At 39.2% G+C, this 22,422-nt stretch overlaps 1 protein-coding gene across 8 annotated transcripts in view; it reads right to left on the bottom strand.

Annotated features, from left to right (window-relative positions):
- INPP4B (inositol polyphosphate-4-phosphatase type II B) overlaps nt 1–22,422 on the bottom strand; it is a 309,539-nt gene that overhangs the window by 195,311 nt on the left and 91,806 nt on the right. For 7 of the 8 annotated variants that reach the window (XM_061441944.1, XM_061441896.1, XM_061441929.1 and 4 more), the window contains one exon: nt 4,135–4,219. The exons of the other annotated variant lie outside the window; for it this stretch is intronic. Coding sequence is in view for 6 of the 7 variants with exons in the window: in XM_061441896.1 (XP_061297880.1) it covers nt 4,135–4,219 (85 nt within the window). In the remaining variant the exon portion in view is untranslated. The remainder of the gene's footprint in view (nt 1–4,134; nt 4,220–22,422) is intronic. 8 annotated transcript variants of the gene reach the window in all.

Below are 22,422 nucleotides of genomic sequence, written 5' to 3'. Positions count from 1 at the left end.
ATACACTCAGAAGTGTCACTGCCGATAACAGGGTTTCCAAGGTCCAGCAGAGACACAGCTGTGCTCTAAATAGTTATGTATTTCTGTGCCCAGGGAGGCTATGATGCCTGCCTGCATTGTGCAAGCTTAGATCACAGAACTATGGAGTGATTTGGAAGGGACGATAGAAATTTCATGCAGTTCCAACCCCCTGTCATAGGCAGGGACACCTTCCACTAGACCAGGTTGCTCAAAGACCCATCTAACCTGGCCTTGAACATTGCCAGGGATGGGGCAGCCACAGCTTCCATAGGCAACCTGTGACAGTGTCTCACCACCCTCACAGTGTAGAACTTCTTAATACCTAATTTAAATCTCCCCTCTGTCAGTTTAAAGCCATTCTCCCTTGTCCTATCCCTACATGCACTTGTAGGAAGCACCTCTCCAGATTTCTTTAGGCACTGGAAGCTGCTCTAAGGTCTCCCTGGAGCCTTCTTTTCTCTAGGCTGATCAAGCCCAGCTCTCTCAGCCTGTCCTCATAGGAGAGGTGCTCCAGCCCTCCGATCATCTTTGTGGCCCTCCTTTGGTCTCACTCCAAGAAGTCCATGTCCTTAATGTTGGGAGACTCAGAACAAATGCAGCACTTGAGGTGGAAGTGGGAAGGTGATTCTCCCCGCTCAACTTGCTGGTCATGCGTCTTTAGATGCAACCCAGCATATGGCTGGCTTTCTGGCCTGAAAACATACACTTCTGGCTGATGTTGAGCTTCTTGTAAACCAACACCCCCGAGTCCTTCTCCTTAGGGCTGCTCTCAATCCAGTCTCTGCCCAGCCTATATTTGTGCCTGCGACTGCCCTGACCCAGGTCATGACCTTGGACTTGGCCTTTTTGAACTTCAGGGGGTTCATGGCCCACGTCTCAAGCCTGTCAAGGTCCCCTCAGACTGCTCTTGGCTATATCACTGGTGCGCACATTAAAACAAAAGCAGCAGATAACAGTAAGTGGACTGTATGAGGCTTGATGGTCTCTCAGCGACATCCCTGACACATGCCCTCAGCGAGCAGCACACTTCTCTAGAGAGGGTGTCAGGTTGGTAAATGGGTGACTCTGAACCTCTCAGAAGAGAGTCACTTGTACTCTCACCCATTGCCTTTTGATGGCATGAAAATGGTGGTTATTCCTGAGAAGAATCCAAGGGAAGGCAGTTAACAGTGCACTGCTCAAACATCTTAGTGCACAGCAGCAGTTTCCAGTTTTAAGATCTTTTTGGACAAAAGGGTTGAAACACTTTCCTTATTACACCCTCCAGGATTTCAGGAATGAATCACATATGTATGAACTGTCACAGTCAGATCCTACTCACACTGTTCTGCTAATAGCAACTAGTTTCTGGAAAGGCATGCAAGAAGCCAGCCACATACAGAACAACAGTCACCTAACAAGTCCTCCTATTTTCTTTCATGTTCTGCTTAGAAACCTTTTGAGATAGATTGCTTTGGGAGTACTACACTTGAAGCACTGGGAGGATTATCCGCTGCAATTGCCTGAAATCTTCTGTACTCCCATTATGTTCCAGTGCCCACACCACCTTGAGGCAATGATCAGCTCCACAGTATCACTAGATGCTGCATAAAAGTGTCCTTATTTTTCCTTTCATGTTAACTTCACTGCCCTATATTACATTCTCTTCCTAGATACCCAAATTACTCTCAGTTTCTCACTCTTCCTTATGTCTCCTGGGATTCAGCCCACCACTCAGAGAAATATGGAGGCAATTGGCCGAAAGCTCGCTCTAACCATTCCCTCACGGTTCCAAGTTGACCCACCAGCTAATTATCTTCATCTCCAAGCCTGCAAGTCCCTTCCCAGCCATACCCCAAATTAAACCTTGAAGATCAACTCTACTTCCTTCCATGGAGCTGTTTCTGTTTTCCTGCACAGCTCTCTTCCATCTGTTCCACGAGGAATTTGACATTATGAGCAGGTATGATCTATTCCTGCTTTCACCCAAATTCTTTAAAAGTCTCAGATAGATATTTTAAAGTTTTTCTGGCTCCCAATGGCTAAGGGATATATTTTTGTGAGAATACAGCTAGTTTTTCATTATCAAAGACCCCACTGACAACGATCTCTTCTTACTTTCTGAGTTTCGCTTTTCTTCCCCATTTTGTCTTCTGAATTTTGTTCTCACCTATGGTACATGGATTATTACACTTCTTTTGGTAGTTTATCATCACTCAGTACACAATATATCATTTTCATTTGTCTTCAGTTCTGTTCTAATACCTCATAATAGTCTGGCTTTCTTTTTCTTTTCCCATCCAACAAAGCAGCAGCAGCCAGGCCGTTGTCCTTGTTCTCCGGCACAGGAAGATTGCCAAGTTTGAAATCCATTTCTCATATACCTGTCTGTCTCTTCTCTATTTTCTTGCTGTATTCCTTCAGTTGCACCCCAGGCATTCATCCTCATTTGCTGGCTCTGCATACCTAGACTTCTCTGCACTGCTTCTTCATTTCTTCTTTAATACGTTTTTAGAGGCTGGTCAGAATGCCACCCCTACTTCTAACCACACTACTGACCTTCAAAAACTTTGTTTTGAAAAGTCTGTCTCTCAGCTAGCGATTTCTCTTCGTAAGTATGCAAGCATATTTCTTCCTCCACACATATTCACAGTCTTTCTCCACAGGCAGCTTGAAGTGCTTACTCAATATTCATTGTTGTCTACTTTCCCAGCTTTTAGACTTAAAACCTGCCAGTCTCACTGCCACAGAAACTGCCCTGTTTGCAGGCTTCAGAGCTAATTGAGAGTCCTGTCAGCAATCACAACTGTATTCTTGGTTCAGTTTAGCAGCATTATGTTCAAGCATTGTAAAAGAAGTGCCAGAACACAACTGGCATGACTGTATTTCTACTCAAACTATAACATCACCACCTCATAAAGCTGATGATTCCAATCAATGAGTTGGACTCAATTAGGGCACAATTTAAAATGTCTCAATTTGAGAGTCAATGGTAATCATTCAGCTGTTATAATTAGGCAAAGCAATGCTTCCAAATCCAGAAAGAAGTCTTTTTTGGTGCAGTGCCTCAACATGAGGAAGAGACAAGAGACTTAATTCCACTAATAAATATGCAGGATTTGAGCTACTCCCCAGAAAAGGATAAACCCCACAATACTGCCTTCTCAAACATGACCAAAACCTAAGGCCAGGTTAGACGGACCTTTGAACAAATTGGTCTGGTAGAAGGTGTCCCTGCCCATGGCAGGAGGGTCAGAACCAGATGATCTTTAAGATCCCTTCCAACCCAAACCATTCTATGAGAATATGAATCACTTCAGCATGTGAGGAAAAAAGTTAGCATAATTAATGTAACATTTCCATTGAAGTGGACTGGGGGTTTTGCTGATTATAAAGAAAGTAGGAACTTCTACCAAATGCAAAGCTGGCCATCATCCTACAAATGCAACATAACCTTTTTTCCCCTGTAGCTACTTTTACCAGCCTGCTACTTTTACAAAAACTGCTCTTAGGCCATTACAGCCAATAGAAAATATCATATAGATCTAAGGACTTCAAATCTCTGCAGTGGTATCAGAAAGAATCCACATCATAAAAAATTTCTACCACAATGGCTACTGGAGATTTATTCCTGGAAATTGTCAGCCTTTTCTCCAAATAAAATCAATCCTTGCACTTCAATAATTATTCCTATTTCTATGAAATAACTATTTTTTCATAGTATTTTTAACACTTTCATTAATGAAGAGTTGATAGGAGGAGACAAAAACAAGAAATCCCCTCATTTAATGGTGAGGTTGGCAAATAATCATTCAAGAATAAGATGAATTGGCTATGCATCAATATAAACCCCATATTGTACATAATATCTAACAAAACTGAACCTCAAACGTCTACTTATTGTCAGTTGAAGATTATGATATATGGCTTTCACCTGATTTTAGAAAAAGTAAATAGCTTCTAAGATTTTCTTTTTTGGCATGAATTCAGAGAGAAGCAGTGTTCAGACATGGGCATTTAACAGACAAGAGAATGTATTTTAGCTAAATTTTTAGCAAGTTTCAGTAGCTGAGTTTGTTATTTTTATTGACAGTAAAAATTGACACTGAACATATTGAGCTATGTCTTACTTACTGAGAACTATTGAAACATCTGTTTTACTCCTGAACTCCACAATCCAGCAGCGCTCCAGGATTACCACTTCAGAGGCTTCAGAACTCTGAGACATAAAATATGAGACAATGTTGGGATTTGGAACCTGACTGGGAAGTCCTTCTGTTTAGCTGTTTACATCCAATGCAACATGTAGATATATAAAGACAACAAAGCATAAAAGTCACCAGGCAGATGGATACAGGCGTTCTTTAATTACTGATCTGTGCCATCCTACTTCAGCTCTATGAGCTATAATGGGAATAAACTGTTAGAAAAGACCATGCCAGAAACTAAGAAAAAAGGAACTCAGTAGTTAGCTTTTTTCTCCTATTGCAGGTATTCAAAAGTTTAGCTGCCACCTCATTCCTAAACAAATCAGGCAAGTCTAGCTCATTCCAACTTTCATATTTACTGAATCAAATGTCAGATTCCATTAGAAGAGTAGGATACTTTCAAGGAAACAAAATAACAGTCTTACAGCAGGCATTTCACTTCAATTTTTATTTAAAAGGGATTTCTTTATCATCACTTGAAACTTTGAATGTTGTCTCTAGCTATGCAATTCAAATGACATTAAGTGATATGGGGACCTATTGCAGAGTGCAATATGATACAAATCACCACTATCATTTTTTGACTGCTCTGCAGAGAAGATGCAGGCTCTTCTAGTTTAGTATGACTCATTTTTCACAAGAGTGAAGCTATCAATCACTCCCTCAGAATTTATCCTTTTTACCTTAAAACTTCTATTATCCATTTTTTATCCCTAACATCTGGTAACAAATAACCCTTAGAACATGTACCCATACATTCCCTCATTGCCGGTTCACAACACAAATGCTGCAGAGCTCATTCTCTACTTCAGTGAGATTCTGCAGAGATGAATGTAAACTTACTTTAACATTCCTTCCTCAGGTACTTCTTTATTCAAGTGATCCTAAACATGAAAACTTTTTCATACTGTATTCCAATTTTACCAAAAGCCTGAACTTTAGTTCCACACATGACATTTAACAAATGACTCCATAAAACAGGTCATATTTGTAACACATGCTTAATATACACAGGTTTTCTTGTCTGCCTCTTTCTCCACATTTATACTGCACTATTTGTTCTGCCAGAATCACATTCTGCCAAGAGGTTTGTATTCGTTTTGAAATGGATGGCCTGATTCTGCGTTTTCTCACAAAAAGACCCTTTACTTACTTAGTAATCTTTCATAAGAAAAAAGTGAAAATTTAATACAGTAAGACAGTAAGACCACAGTTAAGACTGATGAGTAATGATATCCCTGAGAAAGTCTTTCCCCCCCCGCCACCTTTTACCACTTATTAAATGAACACTCCAAACCCAGTTATCAAAGCATAAATCAACATCCAAAAGTCATAAAGGTTAAAATAAAACAGAGGTCCAAGGAAAAAGCACATGATGTTATACTGAAATATGCCAGAGGTCGAAAGAGAAATAGACTCAGAAAAAGCAATCAGACTTATCTAGAAACCACTTGTACACTGACTTGCTTGAAATATTATTCAGGCTGGGTTGGTCTAAAACGGATGCATTGTCCTGTAGACTGAAATCCAGCTAATTGATCAGTCAATAAAATTTTAAAAGGGAGAAAGCAGTAAAACAGTCCAGTAAGTTAAGGGAGAAATACAAGCGCTATGTTGGGAATTCTTAATTTGTAGAATCCAGTGAGTCAAGCATATGTGGTAACCCAGACGCAATTCTCAGGTGCTGCTGAGAGAGACATTCTTTGAGGTTCTACATGGTAAAGTAAAATACAAAAAGTCTTTAAGGGCAACAGATCAAGTCACCTTGGGAAAACAGGCAATAATAGTTCAAAAACAAACATCAGACTAATTTGAAAAAGTTCTTTTACTGCAATACTGCTGAAACACTTTGAATTTTTCAGATTTTGAAGGAAAATATCAACATCAATAGTCTCCCAGACTTGAAAAGTGGGTAATGCAGCGTGATTCCTTTAAAAGCTGGCAATCTTTCAGAAGAGATATGACCAAACAGAGGGGTTTATTTCAGAAGTTAACAAAGATCTGAGACAATTTAACACTCAGCTGTGAGTATGTAAGACTCCTATACACTCTGTCCAAAAACTAGACAATCAAACCTAACAGCTTTTTCTCTTTTCACCGCTATAGAAAATGGTTCCTCTGCTGATATTCATGCTCCAGAGATGAAACCAGCAAATGTAACAACTCCATAGACTTAGATTTCCTCCAAAATATATATCTAAAATAAGTGGAAACCTGTCAGTACGTAAAGAGAAGCAACTATCTGTTTCTTGTCTTTCAGACGAGTCGGGTATTCAGAAAGGCCTGGAATGAAGAATCACAGCTTCCATGTAGCTTGTTATAACTGTCAACATTTAAAGGCTTTATGTTTGGATTTGTATATGAAAGGGATATGTATAATACAAACAAATTGGCAAATGGTTAGAAAAAGATAACTATAAAATCATTAACAAGAATTTGTACGAGTAAGGTTTGTCTTGATGCAGTTGACGTACAAGAGTAACTACAAACACAAAAGAGACCATTCAGGGTTATTTGAAGTTTTATGCATTTATGAAAGCAGATGCTACAGCCCAAGAACCTCTTTAGAGATAACCTACTGAACTCCCTACACCAGTGGAAGTGGGAATGAAACAATGCTACATCTTCAAATTAATCTGACTGCTTTTCCAAGGCACACAATCAAGTACAGTGATCAGAGCATCTGATGCATTTACTCTTCCTGTATGCAAGAGGGAACAAGAGGGGAAACAAAAGATGAAAGAGCATAAGGCTGCCAGAAAAGAAAGTATATATTGCTGCAAAACATCTCCCACATCATGACACAAAATGGAAGAAAAATACCTTCTGAATACTATTACTGCAGACTTTCAATCATTTAGATGAGCTGTGCTCTGTCAAACAAAGAACTAAAAAAAATGCATTTAAAAATGAAATGACAAAATTGTAATCAAGGGAACCATTATGCATATCCGAGAGATCAGTTTTGTTTTTCAGTATCTAAGGAGATCCAAAATTTCTCTCTAAGTTCATTATGTGACCTTCTTTGGACTAGCTTCCTTCCACCTCAGGTGCAATTTTAAATAAAAGGGTAACTTCTAACAAACTGGTCTTTATGCACAGCAAATAGGATCAAAATCAGCTCTGTAGTAATGTGTAATTATCTAATATATTGGGGTTTGCTTCCTACCATTGATAATTTTGGATAATTGTCATAAAGTACTTACTGGATCAAGCCAAATGTCAAACAGCAACTAGGCCTTGAACTATTACATCTTTCTTAAAATACTGACAAAGTCTACAGGCACACCACCACTGCCCAGATCATGAAATTGTGTTGAAACACTGATCTGAGGAGAAAATTAAAAGATCCCTAAATTTAACTTAAGCATCATAGCAAACTGCTGAAGTAGAAGAGTGCCCAACACCTAGAATCAACAGAAACCCTTCCAATTCACTTTGCCAAATGATTGGCCAAGTTTTGCTGTTGTAAATCCAAAGTACTGCTCTACAACTAAAGCCACTACTGTCTGTTGTTAACTGTCATGAGTTTCAAATCAGAGTGGTGAAGACATCCCTGTTTCTGGGGAATCCATGCATAAAACTGAAATAAGAGACAGTTATACCAGATCACATGAGCAGACGCCTGCTAACTGTATATTCATACCTGCATAACTGTACACAGCTCCTTTTAACATCAAGGAAGCTTAATGATATTAAACTGGCAACCATCAGTCAAGTACCTAGCTCCAGATTCCTGAGTCTGCCAAAGTATACATTGTATGGAGGCATTTTCTGACAAAGTGTAACATTTTTGCAGTTAGAAAGCATAAAAACTTCAAACACATTCTACAGTAGAAAGCACACAGTATTTGAAATTACACTGGCACTTTTTTTTAGCTGTTTCTAACTCCACAAAATTTGCAACCTACGAGGTAAGCGGACTATGTAATAACAACTACGTTATTGCAGACTCAAGCCTGCCATTTTAGCTTCGATTGGGCAGGGGAAAAGAAAAAAAATGCTTTTGAAAAAATTAAAGCACTGAGAAACTCTTAAAACTGTCAGTGTCGTATCTGAACTATTTTTTCATTCCTGTAGATCTGACTTGATGTATCACTGGGAGGGGAGGAAGTGTGTCATTATAAAAAGGTTTTACAATAGGAGGGTGGTTGTTGTACGGAGGGAGGAAAAAAAATAATCTACTGTTATCTATATCAAGTCAGGAACTGAACTGACAGCTAAAATTGGAAGTGACATTCCAAGCAATTCCTCTGTGCTAAAACAGTAAGTAGAAAAGTGAAGTTATAGCATTGTAGAAAAACCAAACACCACAGAAAGTAAAAACTCTTCTAATAAGACATTTCAAAAGGCCTCCAGAGTTAAACAGGGCAGGTGTGTGTGTGTGTGAATTTCACAGTTCATTTTCTTAAAAGCTTATTTTTGCAAACTTGAAACAATTAAATTCAAAAGTGTGATAGAGTAGGGATGCTACATATACCTATCCATTTATCATTCCTTTCAAATCAATTATATTCTGCTGCATCTAAACGTATTCCTATGATTAAAACAAGTTAAAGACAAATGTTACCGAAAGGTAACAAAACATAACTAGAATGGACGAAATTATAGTCACACAGAAGTACAAAAAAGGCTATGCTAGGGAATAAAAAAAAATAAAAACTTTCAAGACGTCAGTGATGAGAATTCATTTCCTGCCTGCTATTAAAGTACTTGCAATAGAGGAGTTTGCCTGAAGGGACTGGTAGCAGCAGGTGAAGTTTATCAAATTATTTTGAGCCCATATCATCTCTCCCTCAAACTGCAAAGTCATCACTGCCCACCACTTAATAAAAGATGTATCTAATGACTTTCACTTAAAGCCTTAGAGGAAAAGTTGGTCACTGAGGAAACCTGAAAGACCAGGTATTTGGGAACCTACAAGGCTGCTTCCAGGGATATACATGCTAAGAGCCTACTTGCAAGAGTAGAAAGTGAAGCGCCTGCTCCTAATTAGGGACTCTTACCTACTTCCACCATGTATCTACATCCTGACTGTGTAAACCTGGCTCAGAAAATCTCAGTGTCCTCATACTCCTGCTGAAGGCTGGCTTTCCTGGAGGATAGCTAGAAAACTGTATTCGGCTGTGGGGCCTCCAATGTAAGAGAGAGGTAAATCTGTTGGAGCAACTCCAGAGGTGGCCACGAAGATGGTCAGAGGGCTGGAGCACCTCTCCTACACAGAGAGGCTGAGAGAGCTGGGCTTGATCAACCTGGAGAAGAGATGGCTCTGGGGAGACTTAGGGCAGCTTCCAGTACCGAAAGGGCCTACAAGAAATCTAGAGAGGGGCTTTTTACAAGGGCAGGTAGTGACAGGACAAGGGGAATGGCTTTAAACTGACAGGAGAGATTCAGATTAGGTATTAAGAAGTTCTTTACTATGAGGGTGGTGAGACACTGGCACAGGTTGCTCAGGGAAGTTGTGGCTGTGCATCCCTGGCAGTGTTCAAAGCTAAGTTGGATGTGTCTTTGAGCAACCTGGTCTACTGGAAGATGTTCCTGCCCATGGCAGGGAGGTTGGAACTGCATGATCTTTAAGGTTCCTTCCAACCCAAATCATTCTGTGATTATAAGACTAGGAATAGATGTGATATGACCACTGTCTCTTGGCACGCCTACAGTGTGACCAGAGGTCTGCAACACATAGCAAGCACATAAGGGTATTAACGATAGCCTAGTGTTAACCTATCTTGCTCTGACACCAGTACAAACAAAGTCCTAATGGCATTAAAAATAGCACAAGCTGTACAACTTGCCTAGGATCCTGAGTTTTTACAGCTCCACTGGTACCGGAAGATGAGCTAGTCAGATTGATACTAGCTCAATAACGTATGCATGTGCTCAGGTCTTGCTTTTGACTATGCTATAAACATTACCACCTACATTTGCTATTTCAGTGTTAGCACAGATAAGGTTCATCATCATGCAGTTAAAGCACAGCTTTTATATATATATGAACAAGAAAAAAGAAAACATGAATTGTCAGGGTAATTTCATTCACAAACAGAAAAGCTAAGTCTTAAATTTATTTCAATGCATTTCTACAGCACTATTATGTCCATTGCCAAATAAAGCAAAATACACTGTTCTAATTTTGAGGTATTAACAAATAACTGCATGACACATACAAGCATATAATTTGCAGAATAAAAACTGCCCCTTTAAGTGTTGGCAAGCAGTATTCATGTAGTTCCAACCTCCCTGCCATGGGCAGGGACATCTTCCACTAGACCAGGTTGCTCAAAGACACATCCAGCCTAGCCTTGAACACTGCCAGCAATGGGCAGCCACAATTTCCCTGGACAACCTGTGCCAGTGTCTCATCACCCTCATAGTGAAGTGTCCTTTAATATTATATATTCTTCTGCTGTATTAATATTCCAATCCTGTACCTGTTCAGTAATGCAAAGCCAAAGACCCAAACTGCATGATAAGGAAAAATATGCTTCCCGAGCATCTGATGAGATGCTTCGATTACTCCAGACATGCTGAAACCTGGTAGTTCATTGCAACAACCTTTACAAACTGGCAGCTCTCTGAAAGCTACTCAAATAATCTTTTTCAAAAAATACTCTCTCCACTGTGATTAATCCATCAGGCAATGCTACCAGATCCCAGCTTCAAGCTGACAATATAATACCAATAATCTGTATTCACTCTGGAAAATGTTGACTTACATCTCTGAACAAGTCCTGCAGTACAGAAAAGGACTTTTAATAGACTACTACCTTTAGCAAATGTGAATATTTAACCAACAGCAATTTTCTTTTCAGTTTAAAAATGCATCAGGAGTATATAATAATGATGTACAAATACACACTCTCTTAATACACACCCCATATTTACTCAGTTTATTATACATGAGTATAATTGAGAAATTAAAATTAGACACTTTCTACATTCTGCACACAGCTTGAAACAATCTCAAATTTCCCTGTCTACCTAAGAAGTTTATTGTATTCAGTTCAAATACAAATTAGTGAAATGTTTTAAAGTTATATTTTGGTGCTGGATCACTCCACCACATACCTCCTATGTTTTTTTTTTAAAAAAAAAAACAAATCCCTGTGTTCTACACTTTTTGGCTATCATATAAAAACCATGTTATTACTATCTGGCACAGTTCCCATTACAGTGCCTTCTAACTTCAAAAATAACTGAAAATAAGAATTAAATGTTACCTGCATGTTAAAATTAGATATGACAGCTTATAGAATCATTTAGACTGGAAAAGGCCTTTTAGATCATGAAGCCCAACTGTTAACCCAGCACTGCCAAGTCCGCCACTAAACCACATCCCTAAGTGCCACATCTACATGGCTTTTAAATACAAAAAATCCAGGTTTTTATCCAGTGAAATGTATGCCCATATAAGCCACAAACAGCCAATTTCTCCAGCAGAATGCTGTGGGAAATGGTGTCAAAGGCTTTACCAAAGGCTAAGTACACAGCATCCAGAGCCTTTCCTGCAACCACTCAGTGGGCCACCTTGTCATAGAAGATCAGGTTAATGAAGCAGGACTTGCCAAGCAAGATTATATTAGCTCTGATTGCCAAAAGTTTGAAGCAGGGTATGATGACAATTATTGCACTGTGCTGCTATAATACTCCCCTTGGCAACGAGAAGAAGAACTGCCACAGAGGATTCCTAGAATAAGGGCATCAGTGAACTACTGGAATGGGACCAACAGGCAGTACAAAGTCTTTGCTTGTAACAGTGGAACCAGCATCATGAATATATTTCAGTTATGCAAGTGAAAAAAAAAAAACAGCAAAACACAAAACCCAGGAGCTCAGTAGAATACTGGGCACAATAGTTCCCTGACACAGGGTCTAAACATGGGCTGCACAGCCCGTGCAATAAAGGCGGTGAGAAACATTTTCTGGGTGGCACTGAGTCCCATGCTAGTAAATCCATACTGAAATTAGTTTAGCTACTTTTTTTTTTTCAGTCTTAAAAAGTACTCCTAGCAAGCAGAAATGGTTGCTGTTTGCCATTCCCAAAATATGACAGGGGTGGAAGAGTCAAAGAGGTCATCAGTCAGGAAGAGAGGAGGGAGAGAAGTGCATGCTGGTACACTCGCAGTCACAACTTTCTTAAATCCCTAGCAGTTCCAGCTCAATTAGGGCAGCATCAGGTCTTTGTGTTTCGGACACTGCATGCTGAAAAGCTAGAGGATACTTGAACCCCGATCTTGACTACTCAGTAAGTTAGCATCAGACTTCCTCACCTCATTGCTTACCTTCTTCTCACCATTTACGCACACGTGACAGAACCAGCCTCAACACAAATCGCTGTTGATGCACTCCACTGTAAGAACTAGCCAAGCAGTTGTAGTTCCTAGACCTTATACTTTATTCAACTAGATATCCATGCTAGACTTCTCCTCCCTATTACAATGTAGTGATCTGCATTATTTGTATAAGAACGTGGAAAAAAAAACAGATTGAAAGGCAAATGAAGGATCTAAGTGCCTATTAAGAAAACAAATAGATTTGTTCATATAATATTTTTGCTTTTCTTGGCAGCAAAAGATGTTTTCAAGGATCATACTGACCATTCATTGATTTAAATGATGCACAAACTGCATGTGCAGTTATTCAAACACATTTAAAACTGGATCACCGTGACAAACACAGTATTTAAAAAAAATATTTCAGGTGCAGAGAAAAAACAAGACCAAACTGCATTCCACTGCTTGGCCTCCAACAAGTAATGTTGTGCAAATTACCATGGCAGAGAACCATGCTTTCTTCAAAAGTTAGTTTCATGATCCACACAACCCCAAAGAGACAGCCTCAGGATGGACTTTCTTAACAAAATACCTTTCTTCACAGTACCTCTCTTTTCAATATAAATCTTGTGTTTTCCGCTGAAGGTTTTCAGAAAGTTAAAAAAACAATCCAAAATTCACTATATGCTGACAACTTTCCTCAAAACTTAAATTTTTGCAGTGTTTTCATTCCAATTTTTAAGTGTTTTGGATATTTTCAATTATAAACCCTAAGTGCTAATATATCCAATATATGTATTGTAAATATAACTCCTTCTCTTCTGATTCCTTGGACTGCCAATAATGCTGTTTACTTTTACTTGAAAGCAAGCTTCGATTCCTTCCTACCCCAAAGCTTTAATCTTCTGCACAATGCTTTTGAAAGAAGCAAACAAAATATTTTTCAAGATGCTCGACACTCAGTGTGCTAAGAGATGGATGTTGTGTGATTACTTATAGTCCCTAAGAGCACAAAAAAATTTTCTAGCAGACCTGTACATTGCCTCCAGGTAGCCCTTTCCCAATGCCAGTAAGTTTCAACTTCTAAACAGAGAACTGAATCAAAAGAAGCCTCTTAGTTCTTTTTTTAAATGTGTTCATTTTAGCTTCCTTACTCCTCCAGCATTTGTTTATCCTCTCCTCCCTATTTTTGCAACTGAAGGAATGCCAGCACTCCAGATCACTCCCAAGCTCAAAGGCAAGTAACAACACATGCCAGAGCATAGCTCTGCCTTTAACCTGTCCTGGCACTCATGCCAAGACCAGACATGTCTGTGTTCTTTGCAACAGCAACAGAATTAAGCCCTTGATATTCTGCATGCATATCTGTCATATTTTGTTTTTCCTCAAACATAAAATAACAACAAAAAAGACCATAGAAACCTAGTTTTGTTACAGCCATGGAAAGAAAGATGAGAGGGCTTTTTTACCGCTCAGAGAAACTTTTCTTCTTATATTCCCTTACAAACAGTAAGTCACTGAACATAAAAGGCAGAGTGAGCAATTCATGTGTGGGCACCCTAAGGAAAACCATCTAGGTTATAAGCTCACAGTTTAGAAAGCTTATATCATACTCTGTGAATGGGAGAGACTTATTAGACTTCATCAATTTTAGTTCTAAAAAGAAAAACAGCTCCCTTACCTACTGATTAACACCGTTATTTCAGACATGGTACTGACTTTCTGATCTTCGATTTTACATCTCAGGAGCTCTCACTAAGCAGGACCAAGGAAAGTATTCATGTGATAAATTGCAGCAGCTAGATGCTTGGGAATTAGAACACAAACACTGTAAGCAGCAAGAATAATTTTTAGCCAGTTAAATACCACAGGAAATGGTGGCATGTCACAAATATTAAGTCCATCACACTTTATATGTAATAAGCAAATTTTGAATATAGATTTTGAAAAACCAAATGCCTCTTCTCAAAACAATGTTTATTGTTGTTTCCTAGAACATCATGCATTCCTATTTTAGGATATTTATAAAAACAAAAAGTAAAAATGAACAAGTGTTTTTAAAAAAAGTAAAAATATGTTCATGCAGACAACTGATACAGGACCAAACCAGCCAGACATCAGTAGGACAGTTCTCATAAAACAGTTGCTTTAATCTCTCAGGCCATCCTCAAGGGAAAGCTACATACCTCTTCTCAACTATGAGCTTTGGCATGGAGAAGGACATTTTACAGGCAACTAGACCGACGTAAGAGCCAAAATGTGTAACTCTGCTAGACACCAAATGTATCCAATTGGTCATAAAATAAAAATATGGGCTCAATAAGATTTCTCCCTCCAGAGCCAACTCCTCGTATTCCACCAGCTATAAAGTGACTGTCTCTTCCACTCAGGAGACAAACGCTTTCTCATCTCTTCCCTCCACCAAGAACACCTTATCTGCTCTTCTCCTGCCTCCTCTCCTAGGAACTCCCTTTCCGTTCTGAGATGGTAAAATTGATCCATATTTAATTGAACACTGAGCAACACTATTTAGCTTTGAATGTTGGTATTTTGATTTCAAACCTTATCAAAGGCATTTGTGGTCAAAAGCTTGCCACTTCTCATCTGTCACTTGGTCTAATAAATTCCATAGCCTCCAACTAACAATCTTGATTATGTTCTCACATCACCACAGATACACCATCACCACTGCTGTTCAGAGCAACACGCACAAAAAGGAAGTAGGAGTCATAAGCACACAGAAAGAAATTTTAGGAAAGCTATTTTTAACAGTTAGGAAAGAAAGATCAAAAAGTGTGAGCAAAATGGGTACCTACTTGTTTGAGTGGGCATGCAATAGCACCTTTAAATTCAAACAGAATTTAGTGACTTGATGTGCAGTGCAAATAAACTTTTCAAAGATATTTATCAAAGAGGACCACTGGGGTTTTAACCTTTTTAAAATTATGATGATTAAATACATTACAGGAAAATTTTACCTGTACTTTGACCTTTCCACCTTCTCTCTGCAAAAAATTCAATTCCTTTTCTTTCTGCCCTTTCCAAAAATCAAGGTATATTTAAGAAGAAAAATCACAAAATGCAGCCCCAGCCCAGGACTATGAACTCCAGCTATGCAAACACTATTTGAAGAAAAGAGCATGAAGAACAAAAAAGTCCACCTGGAGAAACTACTAACAAACAGTCTTCCAGATTCTCCAATATTTAAGTGTCACGTTCTATATCCAAATCAGAAACAAAACCTAATAAAGGCATCATAAGGTTAGTTTACTCAAATGCCATTACCCAGAAACTGCCTGTTGATTACAGTATCAACAGGCCCTAAATATTTATTTATACATAAATATTATTTCAATATGTTTTAAGTGCCTCAATAGTGTAGCAACTAGTTTCTACGGTACCATGTGCTGGCTATAAAGAACAAGCATAACACAGATTGTTAAAATTAATGGTAAGTGACAAGCTCTGGCATGCCTTGAAACAAATATCCTCTGTGGAATCAGAATAAAAATATTCAACCACTGATTCAAAACACAGGCATTCATAATCTTAAAAAACTAGATTACAACTTCCATCTTTTTTAAAGCATTCCACTTTAAACAGGGAGGCTTTGTTCAAAACTATTTACTAATTTAAGTAATAGAGGGGTTTATACTCACCTGGAAAAGACAGCTAAAAACAATTAGTGCTTTTACTTCCACAGGCACACTTGAGATTGTGGTGTTATGAAAAATAAAAAAGACTGTGAAGCTGTGAAGCACTTCCCACATAAAGTTATTTAGTGGTACATTGATAGTGACACAACAAATTATAAGTTTCAAGTTGCAAAGAACTACTGCATTTCCCTCAAAAATACCCTCAAAGTCATTTATTGCTTCCTGTACCATCTCACTGTAACTGCTTTGTCCTAAACATTAAGTATTAGATATTCCCCAGCAAACTGATCAAAATGGCGTAGCATAAAGGGCAACCAACAATCTAGGCTATAATTAAATAACAGCACATTAAAGAATTAGTACAATGTTTATACTCAGTTGCATAGAAACCCTGTGAAATGACTTACAACATTGACTTCAGTACTCAGTATTGTTCATCATATTACTACTAATTTATATGTCAAAGCAGCTAACAGTGAGTTTCAAAGCAGTACAGAAGATGCATGTTTATCATACTACGACACTGCAATCACATTTGATAAAGAATGAGGAAAATTTACCACCTGAACATCTCAAAGGTAATATAGACAATTAAACTATTTTGTGTCCATCCCAGATATACTTCAGGACATTACGAGCTGGCAAACAGCCTGGTAAAATAGTAGGGCAGGCATGGCAACACTGCTTCACATGCACTTGCAGTTCTCTTTGTCAAACACCACTAAATCCCACTAGCCAGGACCCAGAGATGAATCACAGAATCATACCACAAAGAAGGAAATGCTGTCATGTCTGTATTGTCAAGGGACCACAGGAATAGATCATCAACTGTGGTCTGATATTCCTTCCTGGAACTCTTCAAAGAGTGGGAATACAAACTATTTCCTTATCTTTCAGAATTTTTAAGAAAAAATAATCATATTTTCACCCCTAACTGGAACCCCTACAGATCTCTTTCAAAATCCCATTGTGGGGGAAGCCTGCAGCCACCAGCTCTCTGTTTCCTCAATGAGCACATTAGCTCTGAAGCCTGGTTTTCACAAGTCTTCACAGGCCATGGGTCTGGCCCCTCTGCCCTTGCACCTTCCCAGAGTTTGGAGCAAAAGGGCGGATGAAGCTGAGCAACACTATATAATCAATGTACCAGTGTTACAGAAAGATGAGTTGATATGACCATGCAACCAAACCAAGTTTTAACCACCTCTGCGTAGAAGAACCATAGACAATGATCCTGAATATAGATGTTCACCAAGAGACAAGGAGGAGATGAAGGAATGGACATAAAAGCAGCAAGGACAAAGCTTAGTAAAGTATTTCAAAATTGAGCACTGGTGCTGTGGCTGGTAGTACTTGTAGTCAGGTGTAAAGAGAGGGAAGGGGTGTCTCCACATGCCTGTTCATTAACCACATTAGTCTGTGTACTTTAGAAAAAAAACAATGAAGATGGAAAAACATTAAGCAACATAGAAACAAAATGTTTTATCTGTTCTGCTCTTTACAATCCAAACTAATCACTACTAAATAGGTACCTTAAGAGTAATTAAAGAATCCCATATGCAGAAATAAATTATACAGAAGATTACTTAAAAGTTCTGGCTCCAAGTGTCATTTCCAGACACAATGAAGCACTTCTGAAGGGCTTTTTTGTTTCATATCAATACAGCAAAGAAGAAAAATTTAGGATTTTAAGCATTTTTAAGCTTGTAGCTATAATTACTCTGTTCTAAGGACCCAATATAACTGCAGTAATTTCCAAAAAAGAAAAAAAAAAAAAAGAAAGAATTCAATTAGGCTCATTCCACCTAATCTTCCTCAGTACTGCCAGGGATGTGCACAATTGGTCTTTGTTGATTCTTTACCACAGAACATCTCTTGAGATAAGTTTCTCACACAAGCAAGAAGTCCACAAGTGAGTCATCTTTCAAGAACACTTTATCCAATGCAACGTTTTAAAGAGAACTACAGTGAGCATTTAAGCTCTTTTGCTGATTCTAAATTGACACACACCGAGCCGTTTCTTAAACTCAGCTAGTTTAATCCAAGCAAGTGGCAGGAATATTAAGCAGCAGTACCATATCCATAAGTTTAAACACACACAAAAATAAATCCAAACTTTCAAGGCCAACTCTTTCATGCTCTTTCGTGAATAAAAACAGTGCTGGTATCCCAACACTGAAAAAAGAACCAGGAAAACTGCCAGAATCATGTGTTTTTAATCATAGTGCTTAAAACTGGAAATTTGCTTTTAGGAAAAATTGCAATGTTTTTATACTCGAAGTCAATGCATTCTCTTTATCACAGTGGTTGAGCTCTTTTCTCAGAGCATAGCCGCCAAACAAAAAACACAACAGAAGAGTAAGAGTAATGTTACAGAAGGACTTTTCCCATTAAGACATTTTGCATAGATAGGCTGAGAAAGTTGGGGCTGTTCAGCCTGGAGAAGAGAAGGCTCTGGAGACCTCAGAGCAGCCTTCCAGTATCTGAAGGGGGCCTACAAGGATGCTGGAGAGAGACTCTTCATTAGGGATTGCAGTGATAGGACAAGGGGTAATGGGTTAAAACTTAACCTGGGAAAGTTTAGATTGGATATAAGGAGGAAGTTCTTTACTGTAAGGGTGGTGAGGCACTGGAATGGGTTGCGCAGGGAAGTTGTGAATGCTCCATCCCTGGCGGTTTTCAAGGCCAGGCTGGACAGAGCCTTAGGTGAGATGGTTTAGTGTGAGGTGTCCCTGCCCATGGCAGGGGAGTTGGAACTACATGATCTTAAGGTCCTTTCCAATCCTAACTATTTTATGTTTCTATGTCTTTAGACCTTAAACAGTTAAACTGTGTCAAGAATCAATGGTATAAAGGCCAACTTGAATCCAGAATGGCAAGATGTTAACAAGCCTCTTTGCATGACAGGATCCTCCATCCATACAGACTCAAACTGACCGATTATCTCTCTCGCACTCTAAGTCAAGGTTGCCAGAAAGGCCTAAAAAATTTACAGGTAGGTATTTCTGCAAACACAAATCACTAATATCAAGTGATGTTTATGTAAGAGCATAGTAGGTTATGAAGACATAAAGGCTATATTGAAGGTTCAGCTGTCTTGTTCTATTTAATTTCCTGTTTGCATTTCATCTTCTGAGAAGCATACTGTATTAGTGAGGGAATATACTGAAATTATATCGTAATTATAACTAAATTGGTTTTCCCAGCAAGCACACTGTAGTAGACAGAAATATGGAAGGGTTTGTGGTTTGTTTGGTTTGCTTTTTTTCCTCTTCTTTCCCACTTTACACTAGGGACTGGATGGTAACACAAAAGCATAATAATACAGGGGTACATAAAGCACAGGGGAAGGACCAAGAAATCTCCCAGACTTTAACAACTCCTGTCACAGTTTCAGTTCCTATGCTCTGCTGAAGTAGATGATCGTCCAGCCAGGTTGGATGAAGCTTTAAGCAACCTGGTCTAGTGGAAGGTGTCCCTGCCCGTGACAGGGTGTTGGAATTAGTCTTTGAGGTCCCTTTCAATTGAAACCATTCTATGATTTATGACAAAGGCCACAGGAAGAGGTCTTCAAGAGACAATGAGTTTGCTGTATGACAGTTTTTCACAACGCTTCCCACAAGCAGCGAGATTGTGGCATCCTCCTCTCTCTGGGCCACTACCAAACATAGGCTCAGTTGCAGTATAGGAAAGCAGCAGAAAGCCTAGTGTTTCACATCTTCCCCAGCAACTGCTGCTAGCCTAACAGTCTAGCTACTTTCATTTCAGCCTGAGAAACTTGCAATGCAGCTGGAAAAACACCCCCAAATCCCATACATTCATTTGTACAATATTTCATTTGGGATCCGTTTATTAACCTTAGGTAACAGTTCTGTAACTGCCTACCCCATTTGGCCTCAATGTAAAGCGGTTAACACAGAATGTAAATCTTAGCCTCTTGCCATTTGTGAAGGCATCAGAATTACTTGAAGAGTTAGCTTCATAACTGAAAATACAGTAGATGTTGTGAAATGCCATTTCTATAACAAGCTCATCATGAAAACATACACCCACACTCATTTCACATTTAAAATGAAAATCTCTCTTATGCAAGTATAATAGAGTGAAGGCTGGAGCCAAGTGTTTTACCTCTGAGCTGCTTTAAGAGACTTTTGTTTTGAACTGATGAATAATGCAGCCAACAGATTTTTTGGACATAGTTGAAGAATCTCTCATGACAGGTGACCACAAGATAAATTGCAAGAGTAACTGCAAAAGCCACAGCAACTTTACAGTACAGTGCAAAAGCATCATAAGCACTTAACACCACCATGGGGAAAAAGCCTGTATCCACTCCTGTGAGTACAGCAGAACTAACAGCACAGCCATCCTGCTAAACACCACTGGCCACGTGATGCACACCCTTCACTCAGCAGAAACCCCCACCTCAAACAGCAGTGCCTGAGCAGCAGTGCTAAACCACAGGCAGAGGTGAGTTGGTAATAAAGGTTTTTACTAGGGCATGTAGGTATAGAACAAAGGGGAATGGCTTTAAAATGAAAGAGGGGAGATCTAGATTAGATATTAAGTAGCTCTTTACTGTGAGGGTGGTAAGGCCCTGGCACAGGTTGTCTAGAGAAACTGGGGCTGCCCCCTCCCTGGCAGTGTTCAAGGCCAGGTTGGACAGGGCTTTGAGCAACGTGGTCTAGTGGAAGGTGTCCCTGATTGGAACCATATGATTGTTAAGGTCCCTTCTAACCCAAACCATCCTATGTTTCTATGATACGTGAGAAGGAACAAACTCCCTCCAGCACCTCAATTTGCAGCTAATCAGATTTACAGTAAGTACAGGGTAGCCCTACAACCAGCACCATCAGCACAACTATTGAGGGAATGAACATTAGCAAAGGGCAGGAATTTGTACTAGCAGCACCATTTCTGAGGAAAATGTACATGGAGCCACTCACTTAGTTGCAGACGAGGGCTTTAGTACTTTCCTGAGTTAGGGTCTTCCTTATAAAGCTCCAGAGCAGCACAGTAGCATTGCAGAGAGCTGCATGTAACAGGCAGTCTATGTCTTTCTCTTTTCTATTACAATTACAAGCCAGCACTAAACACCTGCAATTCACCCTGATTGAAATAGCCTACCTATTTTAAGCTTCCCAGGTTGCCAGTACAGAGTCAGAACTTTGCACCACAACTGAAGACAGACTGTCACACCCAAGCAACTGCAGGCAGCTGTGCTGGGCTCCTTCCAGCTGCTCCCTCAGCTCTGCATGAATGCCACTGCTGATAAACCCTCCCAAGAGTGGTGCCAAGGCTATTTAAACTTCAAGAGGTCATTCATCACGAAGTCTTTGGGTATACAAGGACTTCAGCCTTAACTGAGGCTATGCTGACCTACATAAACCCCACACTTTGACGTAATTGGCTGTAAGCTACTTGATAAATGGATACATTATAATGTTTTCATTTTGCCAGGAAAAAGATGGTCTCTTTTACAGCGTAATTGCATTGTGAAATCACATCTCTTCAGTACATAAACTAAAACAAGCTGTGCCCAAAACACAAGACTTAATCTTAAATTACTTAAATTATCACTGTCATGGCTATAATAACCAAAACAGATTTGCTAGTTTGCAAACGCCATAAAAAAGTGTTATTCTGAAAAATTATTAATTATAACACAAGAGGTTCCACTTAAACTTGAGAAGAAACTTCTTCTCAGTGAGGGTGACGGAACACTGGAACAGGCTGCCCAGGGAGGCTGTGGAGTCTCCTTCCCTGGAGACATTCAAAACCCGCCTGGACACATTCCTGTGTAACATTATCTAGGTGTTCCTGCTCCGGCAGGGGGATTGGACTAGATGATCTTTTGAGGTCCCTTCCAATCTCTAGCATACTGTGATACTGTGATAGGTAACACTATAGCACAAGGAGTTGGCAAGAAAACAGACTGTCAGTTATGTATTGTCACCTTCTGTTTTATATACCAACAGGAATAAAAGCATCTGAATCAAAGATGCATGATGGATTTGCTGCTGTTAAGCAATTATCAAAGACCTACCATGCCAAAAATGTGAAAAGATAAGTAAAAGGTCCCATTTGGTATTTTCAGTCTGGGTTAAACAACCTGATATAACTTGGCAACTGTAATAAAGTTCTGTTGTATTGAGATCAATCTGCTTCTGCATCACTGGGTACAAACTCCTGTTAAGCCTTTAGGCTCCCTCCATTCTAGGTGTCAATTTTGACCCAGATCTGGGCTCATTAAACACAAATCCTTAAACATTCTTTTTCACGGAAAAA

The sequence above is a fragment of the Pezoporus flaviventris genome, unplaced genomic scaffold, assembly GCF_033815535.1.
Source record: "Pezoporus flaviventris isolate CSIRO_AGI_PZ_B2104156 unplaced genomic scaffold, CSIRO_AGI_Pfla_v1 ptg000002l, whole genome shotgun sequence".
Taxonomy (NCBI): Eukaryota; Metazoa; Chordata; class Aves; order Psittaciformes; family Psittacidae; genus Pezoporus; species Pezoporus flaviventris.
This window is presented reverse-complemented; position numbering and strand designations above follow the sequence as displayed.